The 19,621-nt window shown below is 39.7% G+C and overlaps 1 protein-coding gene across 8 annotated transcripts in view; it reads left to right on the forward strand.

Annotated features, from left to right (window-relative positions):
- The window catches only part of DAB1 (DAB adaptor protein 1), a 586,419-nt gene that overhangs the window by 438,258 nt on the left and 128,540 nt on the right, over window positions 1-19,621 (forward strand). For all 8 annotated transcript variants that reach the window (XM_082228739.1, XM_082228744.1, XM_082228738.1 and 5 more), the window contains one exon: window positions 5,703-5,905. In XM_082228739.1, the coding sequence (XP_082084865.1) occupies window positions 5,839-5,905 (67 nt within the window). In that variant the 5' untranslated portion in view covers window positions 5,703-5,838. The remainder of the gene's footprint in view (window positions 1-5,702; window positions 5,906-19,621) is intronic.

The raw sequence follows: 19,621 nt of genomic DNA on the forward strand, positions 1-19,621 counted from the left end.
TGTTTGTGTGGTGCTGGTGAAGTGCTGTGTAAACCAGCCCTCCCCCCCCTTTAAACTAACCACACTTTTACGTGTACAGTACGTGGAACTCTCCAAAATAGACTGTTTCTGCAGGAACTGTAAGGGTCGTCCCCCCCCCCAATTTTCCTGCAGTACATTAATTAGAACTGTTGATGCACCAGGTCAAAAGCAGCAAGTTGTTTTGATTCTTGCCATTGAGCATTGAGCACTTCAACTCTAGCATTTAATTGACTCACCAAACACAACTTTGTTCCTTGACTGGATTCTTTTCAATTGTTTGTGTGCTTCTTCTTTATCCTTGTTCCCAGAGAAAACATATAAACTGAATTTTCTATATTTGCACCAGTTCTATCTGGGGCACCAGTTGATAGAAAAGTCCTATTGTACATGTGCAATATAGGACATACAATATTTTCCTTGTGTTGTGTTATTTTCTAGCCAGGAGAGTTTAAGTGGGGGTCGCTATTGATGCATTTTGGGCGAGGAGGTATAAATTTATTTCTAGTTTACTAACTCTTCTTAACCCAAGTGATAGCTGTGTGTTAGCTCATTAATGCTCAAAACATTACAGGCCACAAAACTATTTTCTCCTGTCTAGTCTGCTTTTGTTCAAATAAAATCAAAAGTGCGCCTTGTAGCCCAAGCTATGAAAACTGTAAAATGCTTATTTAGTGCAAATGCCAACTGATTCATAAAATAAAAATATTTCTAGAAATGTGGTGGAAAAATAAACTTGAAGCCTTTAATCAGTTGTGCAGAGCAAATAGTAATACAACTGCTGCTAGTACTTTAACTGTATTTAATTGGGTTTTCGAATGTTTACTTCATTAATTCCTAGGTATTATATCATCATAAGATGCATTCAGGGTATAAGCTCTGTACTTCTCTTAGAATTAAAAGCCAATTAATTCAGAAATTGTTTGCATTGCTCCTTTGTGCACTCAGAAAGAGAATGGAAATCTTCTCATGTTTGTTAAAATAAGAAGATTGCATATAATCTGCAGGAAAATCTAAGTCATGGGGACACTTTTGTAATAAATAATAGTGTGGTGAAACACAAGAGCTGAAATGTTATGGAGGAGAAACAACATTTTAAAACTAATTATGTGATTGTGGTTCTTAAACTACAGTGAGAATAAAAGAAGAGCAGAAATGGCATCTCATTGATAAAACGTGCTCCTTCCTCCCCCCTTTGGAAAAGAAATTAAACAATGACCTAGATTGGCAGAGACAATGAAAGCTGTAGCTCTGAGTAGCAGCCTGCTTGCCATTCTGATTTGGATATCAAAACAAATGAAATGTGGGAAATATGTAAGCGTTTTTCTATCATGACCCATGCAAAGACCTCCAGTTGGAAGGAAAAATGCATTGTTGCATGACCTTATTCTGACCCCCACTTTACAGATGTCAAGACCTTGCTTTCATATGCACTGTTTAGAGGATAATAGGGCGTGACATTGGCTTTTAAATAAATTTGTGTGGGAGCATGTCCCTAAGACTTGTAAACCAGTTCACAGGAAGTTCTGCTATGCATGTTTCATTGAGGTTCGTGAAAGATGAGCTACCCCGGCTTGATTTTTATTTTGGACCCCAACCCCACTCTGAATAGGTTTGCCCCTTCAATTCTCAGTTTCAAAATTCAGATTTTAGTGACATTACCCATAGCACCCACACTGGTCCCTGAACCACACCCCACATACTCTTCTCCTTTGTTTTTTTACTAATTAGGTGGTGTTTGTAGTAACATCACCACCATTATCAAACATGTCCGCAATGAAACAATTTAAAAGCAATTGTAAAAACAGTTACAGTTAAGCTTTCTCATCCACTGATATCAGGGTTGCCAAGAAGCATGTCTAAAATTCCTCAAATGCCTGGATGTTTATTTTGTCCTGGCTTGGGGTCAGAAAACCAGGTGTGCAATGCCACCCTGCTGATCACTGTCGCTTTACAGGTCGAGGGAGCCAGTGTTTGTCCGCAGACAGTTTTTCTGGGTCATTTGGCCAGTGTGACTAAGCTGCTTCTGGCGCAACGGAACACCGAAACCAAAGCAGCGCACAGAAACACCATTTACCTTCCTGCTGGAGCTGTACCTATTTTTCTACTTGCACTTTGATGTGCTTTTGAGCTGCTAGGTTGGCAGGAGCTGGGACCGGGCAAAGGGAGTTCACCCAGTTGCAGGGATTCGAACCACGACCTGATTGGCAAGCTCAAGAGGCTCAGTGGTTTAGACCACAGTGCCACCCATGTCCAGTGCTATTTGTACCTAAGATGATAGTATCTATGCTCATCACAGTGTCTCAGTTGTAAGGATAGTTTGGAAATGTAGATTCCAGGGTGTCTAATAAGGATGAGGGAAGCATGAAAAACTACATTGGTCATAGTTCTTGGTGGCTGGGGTGTTCCCACTGTACCATTCCAGACATCATGGGAAGTTTTAAATTTTGAGCTGAAGAGGAAAAAAAATTGCAGGGGTGTGTGTGCGCGCAGAGGGATTGCTGATCAGTTTGTAGTGCAGTCAAGCACTGTAAGATGAACAAGTTCATATTCTGAGTCAAGTTATTGTGAGCTTTGGTTCTGTATATATCTGAACTTCATGGCAGATAGATGCGAATGAGGACTCATGATCTCACATTGCCAGCATTTATTTCAAGTGTGTCTATATTTGTTTTCAAGATTTTATTATTTGAAAGAACCCAGTGGAAGTATGTTTTGCCATAACATCTCTTAAGCATATTTTCTAAATGGCAAACAATATCAGAGCATCACAGTTGTATTGCTGTCTTTGATATACCGTAAACCCTTAAAAGTATGTTGAACGCCAGTGGTGTTTCAGTAGTTGTCATTTTCCTCCCCTGCTTTTTGACAACACTTCTTTTTGCTTTAGGCTAGGGCTATATGTGTTCTACAAAGTAATCCTGATCAGTATATTTTTGTTTTAATCAACCTTTCTCCCCGCACCCCAGCCCCCAGAAATTGAGGTTATTTATATTGTGTTTAAACAGCTACTCCTGTGAAACAGTTCCATTGTCATTATCTGAATGAGAGACCCATTAAGTGAATGCTGTGTAGCTGACAGCTCCTTAAAAAGAAATAATATGCCAGGATAATTAAAGGGGAAAAGCTTCCTTCCGCTTCTGTTGAAAGAACTTGAAAGACAAAGCACTGGATCCAGGCTGGGAGGGCTGTTGAAAGCATCCTTCCCCTTGTCAATCTTGTTGTACAGCTTAATAAAGCATAGACAGGACTTAATCAAAAGGAAAAAGGCCTTCTCCACCCAAGCTCAAGATAAACTATGATTGTCAATGTCACTTTCCCTTAAGAAAACCAGTAATAAAAAAGCTACTTTCAGTAACAAGTCTGAATTTTATAATTTTATAGCAATATATTAGTACAACTACTTTATGTAGGTGTTCTAAATTTTCATCACACTTTTGCAATCCTGATTGTTTTCACACACATAATATTAGTTGCATGAGTTAGTATTAGAATTGGTTAGTATTATACCCATTTTAGGGCTGAGTGTTTGAGGCAAATTCCCTAATGTTGCCTACAATCCTTGGCAGTGAAAGGACTTAAACCATTCTGATGTGAACAACTTTTTCTCACAATACATTCCTGGGGTGTACCTTCTCAATTTCATTTGAGAAATATGTTCTGGTAAACTAAGAATGTGCCCAAAATTTCCCTTGCCCAAATTTATTATTGGAGTTTTCTCATCTTGTTTTTCTGAAGCTGAATTCTCCATTGTTCTGTTAAAAATAAATAACCCAACAACCCTTAAATTTATACAGCATGATCTGCAAGTGCGGTTTGCTTTATCTTTCATTTCCCTTCTCAACAATATTTGTTGCCCAGATTCTGAGGACTTATTGTTACAGGCACCCTATATGTAATCATGGGCATACTCTTCAAATTTAGGCCAACTTCTTGGCCAACTTCGTTCTTGTAACCTTGCATCTAAATTTCAAAAGGCTGTCCTTCAGACATGTTTTTTCTGATTTGTCCCAACTCAGGACCTTGTACAAAGTCATGAAAAAGTTTGACAATATGTCAGTTTTATCATTTCAAGTGACATCCTTAACAAGTATCAAGACTAATATCAAGTGCTGCTTACACATTTAATCTTCCTTGGTTTCTCTTCCTGCACAAAATATTTATTTAGATAAATAACATGGTTATGGCCTGATTCCTTGAAAGGGATCTAGTTGCTGACATACCATTTTTGCAGCTTTTCTACAGTCGTCTTTTCAGCATGCTATTTCTTGCCTAGTAATTCCATTTTCTGCTGCTCATGTCAGGGAGCGAAAGCCTTGATGGAGTAAGAACTTTAGTTCAAGAATGATCCCTAAATATTCCACTTACATGTTTTGGCAGAAATTTGCTTCCAAATATTTTCTGGGAGCTGGTATTGCTTTTGTTCAGCCTCCTTCATCCACATAGATTGGAATGTTCTTCCCCATCTCAACCCTTTCCTCCATACATATAGACAAAGTTTTAAGCCTTCATCTTATCCAGACCAAACTTTTTTTTAATGGCTTCTAAATAGTTTACTAATTAGAAATGCTGTTATTGTAAAGGTTTTTATAGCAGTTAGAGCCTTCCTTCATTTCATAGATTATATTTCCATTTTCCATTCAGAAAGGTAATTTACAGCTCATCTGAAGCATCAACAATTTTAGAAATTGGTCGGTTTGATTTTGGGTTGTTTATGTGTTATTTTGGAAGTTTGATTTATTTATTTGGGTTTCTGGGAGAGGAGGCAGAAACTTTATACTTTTAAATCAATTGAGCACACTTTGAAGATCTGTCCTTGAAAGTTGCATAATTCACATACAGATCTGAAGAGCTCATTAAGAAGAGCCATACATAAACCCTGACACACTAAAGGAATATTAAATCAATTCAAATTGTGCATAGCCATGTAGTGTTATTGAAGCATTTCAAAATGTTGAAAGAGCCTGGATTTGAAAAGGGCAAGTGGTTTTATAGACTTAGCTTCAATAAGTGATTTAAATTGTCAAATCATTCTCTAGTGTTGAGAAGCTTTAATCTCCTAAATTGTAAAGAACTGGGTTTCCTAAATCATTGTCAGGAGCAGAACTGTGGGGAGTCTTGTCAGGATTCAGTTGCAAGTTGTATTGAATCCTAATAGGAACAGGACTTTGGGACACACAACTGGTTAGCAATACTGAGTCTTACTGAGGACGCCATCAGAAACAGAAATAAAAATGAGGTCAAGCAAACTATAGTCAGTTTACCCAGAGAGGTTTGGGTTTAGAGTGCAGGAATGACGGAGACTGTCAGTGAAGCAAGAAAACAGATACTAGTGAAGGCATTGCTTGATATTCCAAGGTAGGGATAGGGAAGAATGAAAACCTACCTAATTCCCACTTTTCAAACCAAAATGTGAAGTGAACCATAGCTGCTGGGACAGAACAGAAGCAGGAATCATGGGGACAAAGGAGTGCTGAAACTTCAAAGGAGTTCCTGAGTGCTGAAGGTCACAGAATACAGGAGCTACTTTTCAGCACCCTTGAAATTAACACAAAAGTGGATAAGCAGTTTCAGCTGAGTGTTAATAACTACACCTCCACAGATGGTTTGTCATAGGTTTAATCTTTCTTGGATAACCTGATTCTACAGAAGATGACCCACCCTTATGTTGCTTTTTCTTGCAGCACTCCAAAAGGGTGAATGAAATGAACTGTCTGCATTCTAGTATCTGAGGAGCTGAGTTATTCTCTTGGAGAGTTGTTCTAAATGAGCCTGGCCAAGATACTGGATCTGTGTGAAGAGGACTAAGGATATAATAGGATGTCAACTGAGACAGAACTTCAAGTGGCTGTTAAAACCAGCACAAAGAAAGACTCAAAGAAGAAAGGTAGGAACTTACCATACTTTGGAGTTTGGTAAAGATTGTGTTCTATTTATACTTAGATTCTTCATGGTTTTAGAAAATTAGCTATATTCCTAATAGGTGCACGTATTGTTGCTTTGCTGTTTTGTTCTGTTGTCCAGTGTAAGTTGTCTAAAAAGAAATGAATTCTTTAGAAATGTAATGCATGTTTCCTCAAAGCACTTTAAAAGTTCACACTTTAAAAGTTCACAACAATTAATTCCACTCTGCTAGCCAATTCAGCTTTTCACGTTTTCCCTTGGCTTTCTTCTTTCCTGACTGATCCCTGCCAATCAGGAATCACATAATGAACATGATGAAGTTACAGTGTCATGTAGCCAATCTGATTTTGCTAAGTGCTATTGCTATGAAATTCATGTTGGACTGCCACGTAGGTAAACAGATTTGGGTTTATATGGATGCCATGTAAGTAATAACCTTATACTGGATGACAAACACTTTTGCTCCAGTCTCCCTCCTCCACAAAATGGTGAAAGGACACACTATTCAAAGCTGATGTAAGCATTAGGGGGAAATACTTTGTCCTTTAATTTGTTTTTTTTACACATGCTCCTTTATTATACAAAGCATAACTATTGTTGAAAGAACTAGGTTAATGACAGTTAACTAAAATCTTCTGTGTTTGTCAGATATTATGTTTTCAGTGTTAACCTTGGATCTTCAAAGTATAAAACGTATAATAATCTTCCTTTGAACCGTGTGTCATGTCTGCGCCTGCAAGGTCACTCAGAGAAGCTGACAGCAAAAGCTTTCCCATCTATAGACACTGAATCTCTGGATAAAATGAGAGAAATGCCTCCTGCATAAGGGGAAGACAAGGAAAGATGTGTCATTTTAGAAGTACTACTTCATATGTACATGTGTTGGTGTTCTGACTAAAGTTTCCCCAAAATGGGAGCTCAGAATTTATGGCAAGCCTCCTGTGAGTTGTACTAGGTCTTCATGTTACCTTCTTTCATTTGGCTCCTCCTCCACCTTTTTTAGCTGTCAAGGCTTCAGCACTCACCCATCTCCCAAGTTTCAGTCTTTGAATTCAGTGCAGGAGGCTGGCAAACCCAGATTTGCCCATATCAAAGCTCCTCATCTATGAAAAATGCAGGAAATGGAGTGGAAGGAGAATCACAGGTTGACCTATTGGCTCCAATTGATGTAATAGCTGGACTGTGGCTGTTGTCCCCTCATTGTTTTGACTTCCAGATCTGGGATTCTGTTGTTTTGTCTTCATAGCATCAGTACAGACTCTAGCAGAGATTTTTTTTTCTGGCTTGTTGAGATGCTTTTTTTTCTCTTGGTGGTTTGTGGACTTAGGTTGGAGTCCCCCTAACTCAGAATGCTGGAAGTTGTGACGAGTCCAAGGTGTTTGGCTGTAGCAGTGGAGATGGCTGTGTTTCAATCCCCTCTATGGTTTGCCTGTCCTTTCTGGTACCACATTGCCCCAGGTTCTGAGCTACTGCTGTTCTACTGAAAATGTATGCTTGCTTGCTCCCACTCTTGCTGAGTGCTGTTTTGATAGTGAGCTGGTGGATGGAATTACCACAATAAAGTCGTGACTCTAATGATGGTAGAGAGATGCATACTGGACTTAGAACCAGAGATGCTTTTGATCACAAAATCCTTAAAAGTATCAAAACAACAAAGCAACTTTTATTGTCAAGTGGACTTCTCAAAAAGCAATGGGTGTTTGGCAGTGGCAATAAGTCAGTTGGGATATTCCTGACAAACAAGCAGCAGCGATTTGTTCCACATCTTTAGGTTAGCATAAGAGAATGAATTCTGAAAGGTTCAAAATGCTGAAATTAAATTATATAAACAGAAACTTGGATCCCAACTCCCCTTTTATGAATAAAGTTCATGTTCATGGAGCAGAATGGAGCTTTTATGCCCTCAATCTGCCTGTGTGTGGTAGGAGACCTTTGGGAATGGAATGAGATATCATTTAAAGGGACCCTTGACCATTAAATCCAGTTGCGGACTACTCTGGGCTTGTGGCACTCATTTTGCTTTCCTGGCCGAGGGAGCCGGCGTTTGTCCGCAGACAGCTTCTGGGTCATGTGGCCAGCATGACTAAGCCGCTTCTGGCAAACCAGAAAAGTGCACAGAAACACTGTTTACCTTCCCACCGGATCGGTACCTATTTATCTATTTGCACTTGACATGGTTTCAAACTGCTAGCTTGGCAGGAGCAGGGACCGAACAAAGGGAGCTCACCCCATCGCAGGGATTCGAACCACCGACCTTCTGATTGGCAAGCCCTAGACTCAGTGGTTTAGACCACAGCCTCAACCGCATCCCATGAGATATCATGTAGGGAGCTGCAAATGGAGGGTGAAGTTGGTGGAAATCTCCTCTTCCCTTAAAGTGATCAGAGCAGCAGCATAGGATTCAAGCCAGAATGATTATAGAATGATAGTTATAGTTTGTAATTAAAATTCATGGAACAATTGTTTTAAATCATGGCAAACTCATATGAGTGGTTATTTCAGACTCATGAGACTACTTGAATGAATGAATCAATATGTTTCAGATTACATTAAAGACTCTCTTGTTTACTTATGTGCACTTAAGGAATGCTTGTTGACATGTTGCTATTAATTCATATATAACATTTCCATCTATTGCTCCTCATTCTGCTGTACTCTACCTTCAGCTTCACCTTTAATATGTTTAGAGGCCTTCTTGAAATTTAAACATTCAAACTGTGGAAAAATAATAGTAAAAGGCAAAGGACAATTATTTTTAGTATGCATTTCACATGAATGTGTGTGTCTCTAAAGTCTCCTTCATGCTTTAATCATGTAAACAGTCTCCACATGTAAAAGGGGCTGGGATTGCACAATCTGTTCTGCAACAAAGTTATTGGCAATTTGTTTTTGTATTCTCTTGTGCAACAGCATTCTGCTAGTGCAAAACATTTTGCCAGCAGAACAAGCATTAACTGACTTTACCTTAGCACAGCATTGGCTACCACGCTGGATATTCACTTCTACATGTAGGACTCATGGCCAGGCCAGCCATGTGGCTTCGTATTAAAGATGCAGGATTACCAGCTTTGTAGGGAAACAAGCTTTCATAGCAATTCTTCTGTTTTGCTTGGGTAACTAGAAATTAGTGAAAATCCCTCCCCCCAAAAAAAACAATAATTCTGTGGCGCTTCAACTTAATAAAGTGTTCCTTTCAATGTGAGGCAGTGGTTGACAACATATTATTACAGGTAAAGAATATCATTAATTTTGTATGAGGCATACACGTGGTTTAGCAAAGTTTTTGTGAAACATGTTTTCGATGTATTATGTGCACATAGTACATTAGGACCTTGGATTGCAATTCAGGAGCTACAGTTTGCACATGGAACTCTGTGTATGCAGGATGCTCCAGATTCTGCTCAGTAATTAGTGCAATCCTACTCATACACAGGGAAGAATTGCACACAGAAAGTTTCCATTCAAATATAGTAACAGAAAGCTCTTGCCTGCCTGTGGCCTATAGGCCACTTAATTTAACAGGATATTTTTTTTTTTGGGGGGGGGTTGTCACTGTCCATAATTCTGAATACACAAGAAATAGAGTTTGGATTTGGATTTGATATCCCGCTTTATCACTACCCGAAGGAGTCTCAAAGTGGCTAACATTCTCCTTTCCCTTCCTCCCCCACAACAAACACTCTGTGAGGTGAGTGGAGTTGAGAGACTTCAGAGAAATGTGACTGGCCCAAGGTCACCCAGCAGCTGCATGTGGAGGAGTGGAGACGCAAACCCGGTTCACCAGATTACGAGTCTACCGCTCTTAACCACTACACCACACTGCCAGAAAATGTGGGAGAACATGCAGATAAGCACATCCTGCAGACCAGCTTCTTCTGTCCGCATAACTGTAAAGAAATAAATGCACTTTGATTATCAGGTGCCAGTATCAATATTATCAGGATCAATATTCAGTGAATGCATGGGGCAACACATATAAATCATAGAGACTCTTTGCCTTATTATATTTACAAATGAGGCTTTTCAAATGATTCCATCCAAATAATATCAATTATATTTACTGTTTATTGTTATGCTTTCCTTTTTTTGGACACACATTATCAACCTGAGCCCTTATTGGAATGTGGCCATAGAGATGCTGGGATCAAGCACCAGTTCTGCTAGGTGATTGTCAATTAAATCAGACAGCATACCGTACTATATTTTATATTTGCACCTGGTGTTTTTTTTGCAAAATAAATTATATGTAGTCATCCTTTTTGGGTTTTCTTTGGTATGCAAACATGAATGAAACAGCATGAAAGAAAAAAAATCACATGTGCTAAGAAGTGTACGCGGGACGCGGGTGGCACTGTGGGTTAAACCACAGAGCCTAGGACTTGCCGATCAGAAGGTCGGCGGTTCGAATCCCCGCGATGGGGTGAGCTCCCGTTGCTCGGTCCCTGCTCCTGCCAACCTAGCAGTTCGAAAGCACGTCAAAGTGCAAGTAGATAAATAAGTACCACTCCAGTGGGAAGGTAAACGGCGTTTCTGTGCGCTGCTCTCTCTGGTTCGCCAGAAGCGGCTTCGTCATGCTGGCCACATGACCTGGAAGCTGTACGCCAGCTCCCTCGGCCCATAACGCGAGATGAGCGCCGCAACCCCAGAGTCGGTCACGACTGGACCTAATGGTCAGGGGTCCCTTTACCTTTACCTTTAAGAAGTGTACAATTGCTCTTTTTGAGTATTATTTGTGTATAATTGCAAATAAGAATAAAATGAAGCATATAGAGAGAAGCTGTTTCAGACTTTATTTCTATTGGCAGTAAAATGTTCCATTCACTTCTTGTAATATTTACTCCAGTAAACTTCATAAAATAATGTCACAGGAAATTGAAGTGTGCCATAAACAGAAAAACTTAATACTGTGCAATTCTTATTAGAACAAACAGATCTCAGCATTAATGCTTTTCTAGCCTTCAGTTTTCTCTTGGAGTTTCCTAGTACATACTGTGACATTCCATGCACCCATTCATGGAAAACTTTGGCTCCTGCTATCAATCACTTCCCATCATGAAAATAGAATTGAAAAATGCACACCACCCACTATATATGGGAGTAGGATGCATCCAAATTAATCATGTTCCTCACTGAAAGTGCAAGTATCAGTGTCTTGAATCGTGTTCATTCAGATAGTATAGGCTACAGAAGGAGGTGTGTTTTTTTTTAAAAAAACCAAGCTATATATAAAATACTAAAGCATGCTGTGCAGTAAAAGCAAAAAGAAAAGTTGGTTCTTCCCCTACCCCATTTATTTTTCATCGGATTATGTCACATCATGTATACATCAACAAATGAACCCTAGCCTAGTGCAGTGTGACACAATTGACATTTTGAAAAAAATGTCTATTTTTCAGGTTCATTAACTGCCATCAATAGGATCTAGCAAGCAAGGCACCTGAAGTTGTATTGGTGATCACCTAGTTTGTTACTCAATGGAATTTTTTATTCCCAATAAATAAGGCCTTTGATTTAGAGATAAAGAGGTTTCGGCTCTTCCAGCAAATTGCGTAGCTGGGACAGGGAGCCTATTCAGCTCAAAATAACCGTGGCAAAATTAATCGCGAGCAGGAGAGTAACAGTTTATGTATGTTCCTCATAATTGGGAACTTTAACTCATTTATTGATTGGAATTGTAGCACATCCCATTTCAGTGTGTTTTAAAAGAAGTAGTGTGAAATAGTAACCTTTGTGTTTCAAATTCCTACTGTGAGGAAAATATGATGCCTTCCCCCTATATCTGGTGCACTGGAAAACAAAATCCACACACTTCCCCAGTGCTGGTCAGGATCAACCCTCTGCCTGCGATTTACTTTAAAAGGCTATCTGAAATAAGATAAGAATGTTTCGACTTATTATTATCACCACAGAAAAAGAGTAGAAATACAAACAAGCCAAGCATGGAGGTGGTTTGAGTTAATTTGTTACCCATAAATATATCAATATATTAATCATAACAATGGTTTAATTTTTTTTAGCCCATTAAAGAACAGAGGAAAAAATAGATGGCTATGTCTTGTATTGTGCCTTATTCTAATAACTGGCAAATAATTATATTTTGATAAATCTGTCATCTTGTGTCAGTTGTGTATTCTGGCTAACCCTAAAAGTTTAGATAGTAAAACAACTCTCTTAACCATTCTGTTATAATGGGGGGGGGGTTCTGGTGATTTCCAGTGCTGCCCAATACAAAGTCTGGTTTTAATTAAAAGGCTCCACAGTAGTTATAAATTGGCTTTTCCCTATTTCTCTTGTTAGGTACTGGATAAAAGATACCTTCAGGGTTTTTTTAAAGTAATTTGATACCCAGTGATTTGTTGAACAATATTGAATACTTCTTGCATTGATTTATTTGTTCATTAATTTGGACTTGTCCGATTACACACAATTTATGTTAGCACCATGTCTTGTTTGGCCTTGAGTACTTAACAGAAAGAGTTTGGGGAAATGACTAGGTGACTCTGGAAACAAGAGCCCCTTTCCTTCTTTGTTTGCTGTGTTGATGTTTTTAAACTGCTTAAGCCCTGGTGCTGGTTCGTAAGATTGAGTGGAGTTTCCTCCCAGAATTACTGCTTTTGCTTTCCTTCCTTTCACTGGACTTTTTCCTTCTGCCACATTGGCAGGTTGTGAACTGCACTTGCACTCTTCTGAACCCATGACCAGCTCAACCAGGAAAAATGTGGCTACTTACACCTGCAGTTTTTCTGCTCCTCCATGGACTCAGCTAGATTGGGAAAGAAAAAGTGTTTTATATGCATTGTTTATGCGATATAACACTGTGATGCCATGAAGGAAAAGTGGAGTGCAATGTATTTCTTATTTTTCTATTCTCACTCGGCTGTGTAATAACATTCAGGGACTGTAACAAAGACTTGGCCTAAAGTGATCCAAGATAAAAAGGGTCAGGGATGTGTAAGAGCAAAGGAGCATTTAAAAAATGTGAGCAAAGTCCACTCTCAGAGGAGTGTATGTGGTTAAATCTTTATCGAGGGCTTTCACCTGGCGGAGTTTTCATTGTTCAGACAGTGCAGTTCTCACTGCTTTGCCCTATGGAGCCACTACAATGTCCTAATGAAATTTATGGCTGTAAATAAGTGGCACATGTGAGGTACTATGTGAATTATTAATGTGTGTATATAAAGCTTTTAAAGTAACATGGGCCCAATTTCTTGTGCTATACTCTGTTGCCCTATTTTCTCCCTTCTGAAGTTTAGCTTTCTGCTGCTACTCATCTGTAACTGCACACAGGGAATATTCAAAGGCATCTTTCAGGTTTATTTTGAATCCCGCAGTGTAATTTACTCCCAAGCTCTGCAGTGCTTGGCAGAACCAACCAGAGCTGTTCCTGTAGAATTGGCACAGTGTATGCTCAAACCAATAAAAACATTCAAAAGAGATTTTGTCTGGGATGGGAATATTTTTTTTGAGCAAAACCAGTGTCTCTTCCAAGAGATTTGATTTTATTTGATTCATTTTTGGATCCCTGCCTTCATCTGATTAGAAACACAGGGTTGTTCACAAGACAATAACCCACCACCCCATTAAAAATACCTCCCATAAAACATAAATAAAATGAGTTTAAAACTTCTCCATATCAGTCCAGCAGATATCAATATAGAAGGCTCAACCAAATCATCACTATCACCCAAATGCCAGGGTGAGAATTTATTTCTTGAGCTGGCTATGAAAACTCAATAATGAGGCTTTAGTCTGATGCTACCTTCATCTTAGCCATTAGCAGTATTATAAGTGAATCCTGTTTTGCAAACACCTTGATAGGCTTCTCTAGAACTTTAACTGGCATCCTGGAGATATTTGACACCACTAATTAAGGGCTGTAGCTCAGGGATTGAGCATCTGCTTTCCATGCATAAGCTCCCAGGTAGGGCTTGGAGTGTCTCTTGTCTGGAGGTCTCCTGCCAGTCAGTGTAGACAGTATTGAGCTAGATGGACCACTGGCCTGTCCAGTAGAAGGCAGCCTCTTATGTTCCTAATAGCAAATGGCCTGTAATCCTAAAACTTGGTGTAAGTCTCTTCCTACACCACCCTTTCCTAAAATTATTAGCAGAAGCGGAGAGAGGGATTTGAAGGAGTGTTCTCAGGGACTTAATTAATTTCTCTCTCATACACTTTTGGTCATTTCCCCACAAATTAGGCATCCTACCACAAGGGGGTGACAAATTATTAATGAATCTACTCATGAGTTGGCTGCCTGTCTATTCACAGCGATGAGTCTACTGAGAGAGTGGATAAGGAGCTGGCTGTTAGTAGCCTTGGGACAGGGAATTGTAAGGTTTTATTAGCCATACTTTCTAAAAATGTGTAACCTCTGGTGTGCTTGTAATACATAGAGAAGGCCCATTTGTGTAAATATTTATGGAATCTGAATCAAATATTAAAGATTTACTTCAGCCTCTTGAAATTTAAAATGATTTCCCAAGTTCTTTTGAGACTTTGACTATACTGGGAAAAGATGTGTTCTGATAATATACTGTAGGTTAGTCATCTCTCCCCTGTTCTGGTTGGTGGTCTACTTTTCATCTTACATTTGTCATGCACTACAGGTCTGAAGAATACTTGTTTTTGACTTCTTGGAGAGGTGCCTGCTTGTGGACTCAAGCTCCAGTGAATCACATTGTGGCACATCTTGCATGCAGGCATGTTGATTTGTGCACTCATTTATTTTCACTTCCTTCCATTCAGTAGATGCATGCTAAGATGTTCAGTGAAGAGGAGAAAGATTTGGGTTGGGTTTGCCTACCTATTTGGCCTGAGCAATTTTAGGAGTGATGAGTGGTTTTCTAATGAAAGAGAGAACCATCTATTGTGCTAATTAGCAAGATTGATGGTGATGATTCGTTAGACTTGTTAGCCATTTGCTGCCCAAAGGTCTCCAAGTGACTTGCAACACATTAAAAAACATAAACCCAAACAGATAATGTCATTACTAAATTATGTGAAACATTAATAAATCCATATGAAACACCTACAATTCATTAAAAACATGCCCGCTCCCACCTCCACCCCACTTATCCAACAGCCATTGGAAGTTTTGGCAACACACTAACAATGAAACAACATACACTCAGTCCATCAGAAGCCTGGGGGAAAAGGTAAGTTTTTAAGCAGCACTGAAAAAAAATGTTACTGAAACTGTCAGGTTTACCTTGGTAGGGAGAACATTGCACAGTTTGGGAGCCACAACTCAAAAGGCGCTCTTCCTTATCATTACTCTTTGATCCTTCCTCAGAGAGAGGGATCTGAAGAAGGGCTCAAGATGATTAAACACCAGTTCTGCTTTTCCTAATCTGGGGCCCTACAGGTGTTTTGGACTACAATTTCCATCAGCCCTAGCCAGCATAACTCATAGTCAGATATGGTAGTCCAGAATATCTGAAGAGTGACAGGCTGGGAAGGGTGCTCAAGAGATTATATCCATATAACAGTTGGGCCCTTCTGGGAAAATATAATCTAGATTTCATGCAGTCCGTTTCATTTAATAATAATTTTTAGTTGTAGCATTTCTGTTTCAAGACTGACGCTTTCTGACATGTAGCAAAATAATAATTTTTGCTAGTGTTAAATTGGTGGAGATCACTGTAAAGAACTGGTTTTTTTATGTGGAGTAGGCATATTTAATGCATTTCCCACAGTAACAACATGGTTTTTTAAAAAATTCATTCATAGATCCATGTGCAGCAAAACTTAATTGAGTTCAAATGGTTTTCTAAATAAATCTCTTGTGTGAAACAGTTACTGACAGCATTAATTGGAGATGTTTTGAGTAGTAGCACAAGCTACAAAAACATTTCTCAACTGAGTCACAATGGAGAAAGCCATTTATTTTCCCATTCCTGCCTTTTGTAGGAGTGGTATGTCTGTCAAATACCTACTGTTACAGAAATGAGTTTAATATACATAAAATGTAATGTTTGTATGCAGTGAAGTTTAAAAATGTATGTAAAGGTTTGCATTTGCAAAGTAGAGAAGTTTGCATTAGGCAGAGAGAGATGGCAGAAAAAATGGATATTTCCATTTCAGTCTTTAGGCTAATTGATAATGCACCCGGGAAACATGAGCAGCAGATCTCTTACCCCAGGAAGGTGAAACCTGATAACTCACTGGTTTTTAGCCAGCCAAACAGTGGCAGCAGCGGTCGAAGCTAAGTTCCATGATGATGAACAGTCAAGTTGCTCTGGATCTCTATTTGCGACCAGAGAGAGGTATCTGAAGAAGTGTGCATGCACACGAAAGCTCATACCAAGAACTAACTTAGTTGGTCTTTAAGGTGCTACTGGAAGGAATTTTTTTATTTTGACCATGGCAGACCAACACGGCTACCTATCTGTAACAGAGAGAGGAAAGTTACTGAACTAAAAAGCAGATGAGACCACATTGCTAGTTTGTTAAAGAGCAATGTTTTACTTTGTATTTTTCCCAGTGTTTATTTTGTAACTAGTTTAAGACACTTTGCAGTAAAGTTTTGAAACTCATTCTTGTGGTAGAAAGCATTAATTTCTACTCTGCACAAGGACTAGATGAATAATTCTGTTGCAACAACTCTAACAGCTACTGGCTCTGGGTGCTACACTCTTGCTCAATTTGTGAAACTAGCATGAGCTGAAAGCCTAATGGTTTGAAGGCAATAATTTCTAAATCCAGGATTGTGTATTGGACTTGGAATTGTATGGGCTGTTTGCTTGGAACAGAGCTTGAAGGCAGTTCACTGCATTCTAAAGCGTAGATATTGACACAGGGTAGATGTTTGGGAGATAACAGGAGTATGTAGGTGGATCATGGAGGGTACTTGCCAGGGAGAATTTTTGGCAGGGTTGTCCTCTGCTCTCCTGATACTACCCTACATTGGTGGTGCGGTGTTACCTGGAAAGGAGGATCTGATGGGAAGAATTGATGGGAATGGGAAGGGTTAAGTACCCTCCCCACAACCATTTAATTAGTATGTGTGTATTTCAGAAGGTTAGAATTATCAACACATTTCCTAGTCTGTGCCTTGAGAAGGCTGGTTCCCACCTCTATCAGAACTAATGGTTCCACTAATTTCTAAGGGCAGGAAAAATAGGGGGAAGGACACTGTGAGGACGACCGCATGTAGGTGGCCTTCTCTTATCACACTTAGATTTGGTTCTAGAGGTGTTCCCTTCCCCAATAGCAACTGACCTCAATAAAAGGATAAGAAAAAATAGATTAAGTGGGTCCTCTCCATCTAGGCCTCAACAGGAGCCCCCACTTTGGCCCTCTCAGAAGCATCTCTGCCGCAAAGCTCTTTTGTGTTACATGCAAATGACGGGAACCATTTTGCACAATAAATCTCATCACAAGGTATTTGTACAGTTTCTCCAAGCTGTTAGGCTCAGTTTACAAAAATGATACCTTAAAAGCAGGAGGAGTAATGCATCTTTTAGGATGAAAGAACAAAACAAAACAAGGAGGCAAGAAACAATACCCCAAATGCAGCCAATTGAACACTAATACAGTTGAGCAAAAAGTCCAGAACCCCAAAATTAGGATTCTATTCATTGTGTGGAGGACTAGATGGACTGAGCTTCTATCCCAATCAGAGGCCATGCAGGCACTAAATGGATGCCAAACAGGCAGTGTTGTTTGGCAATGCCCTCTGAGCTGCTCAAAGCAATCATTTATAGGCTTAAGGCTTTTGAAATTACACATTTTTGAACTGTGAGCTTATTACCAGGAAATGCTAAATGTCTCAGCCTTGTCTGTGGAGCCCACAGTAGTCATCAGCTACAGTGAGTTTATCCACTTCACTCCATCACACATAAATGGAAACAAATAATAGTCTATGAGGGGAGTAGAAAATCAGTCCAACTCATACTTGTAAGTATAGAAATCATTCTCTCCCATGACAGCAACAAATGCATACAGGGTTTTGTTTTGCTTTTACATCACACACATATGCACAACTTCATTCACACAAAATGTCTCCTTTCCTAACACATGCACACTTGCTGATGCTGGTTACTTGGGAATGCCCTCCCAAGATGTTGAACAATGAGCTAGAGTGCTCAACCAATAAGAGTGAATAGACGAGCAAGTAGTTCATGGGCCTGACAGCACTATAAATAGGTACAACAACACCAACAATTGTTTAGAATCTGCTGGCTGCTTCAACAAACAATGAAGTCATAAATCAAGTCTCTTCCTCTCTCTGTTTTAGTTGAGTGAAAAGTGTTACTATGAAAAATCTGTATTTGCTAAGAAGTTGAGTAGAAAATAGCAGGGATGGGGAAACCCGTGGCTCCCCAGCTCCCTCCGGCCCCAGCCAGCATGGGTTCCTGATCTCCGCTAATAACATCAGTGAGCCTCCTTCATAATTTCTAACTCAAGGTACGACTTATTGATCTCTCCTCTGTGCATTTCACACCCACTTTGCACTTCATTTTGGCTATCAAAATTCTCTGTGATTCACTTAGTACTATTTCCCACCCATCACTTCATTTGTTCCCTACCCCTAACCACAATGTGATCCCAGAATGGGTTACATAATATATCTAGGGACGCAGGGGGCACTGTCGTCTCAACCACTGAGCCTCTTGAGCTTGGCGATGAGAAGGTCAGCGGTTTGCATCCCTGTGACGGGGTGAGTTCCCGTTGCTCTGTCCTAGCTCCTGCCTACCTAGCAGTTTGAAAGCATGCCACTGCAAGTAGATAAATAGATAATGCCGTGGCAGGAAGATAAACAATGTTTCCATGTGCTATGGTTTCCATCACACAGTGTTCGTTGTGCCAGAAGTGATTTAGTCATGCTGGCCACATGACCCGCTCCCTCAGCCTGAAAGCAAAATAAGTGCCGCAACCGCATAGTCGCCTTTGACCGTTCAGGGGTCCTTTACCTTCCTTCCTTCCTTCCTTCCTTCCTTCCTTCCTTCCTTCCTTCCTTCCTTCCTTTTTTACAAAATATATAACAAAATAGCTATATCAGTGTACTGGAAGAAGCAAGGATCACCAGTGTTGAAGCAATGATTCTTCAACATCAACTTCCTTGGACTGGTCATGTTGGGCGGATGCCTGATAATCGTCTTCCAAAGCAACTTAAAAATGGAAAGCATAATGTTGGTGGTCAACAAAAGAGGTTTAAAGACTGTCTCAAGGCAAATCTTAAAAAATGTAGTATAAACACTGACAACTTGGAAACACTGGCCTACGAGCGCTCCAGTTGGAGAACAGCCTTTACGAAAGGTGTCATGGGCTTTGAACACACTCAAACTCAGAACGCAAGGGAGAAACATGCTAAGAGGAAGGCACGCTTGGCAAATCCACACCATGATCAACTCCCGTCCTGAAACCAACGTCCCCACTGTGGAAGGATGTGTGGATCCAGAATTGGCCTCCACAGTCACTTATGGACTCATTGTTAAAACCGTGTTTATGGAAGACAATCTTACTCTGCTACAAGTGATCGCCAAAGAAGAAAAATATAATAAATATACAGTAGAGCATGGAAACAGTATAAAATTGATAAACAAATTGTAATTCCTACATAACCAAGCATTGGTGCACATACCTAGAGGTGTTGGGTTGCTTTCCAATAACTTTAATCCCTTCCTAACATGAGCCCAAACTTGGAGCTAGGATAATTTGAATAAAAGGTTGCCTGAATCTAAATGTTTAGATGTTCCAC

This window comes from Podarcis vaucheri (assembly GCF_965113315.1).
Source record: "Podarcis vaucheri genome assembly, chromosome: 6".
Taxonomy (NCBI): Eukaryota; Metazoa; Chordata; class Lepidosauria; order Squamata; family Lacertidae; genus Podarcis; species Podarcis vaucheri.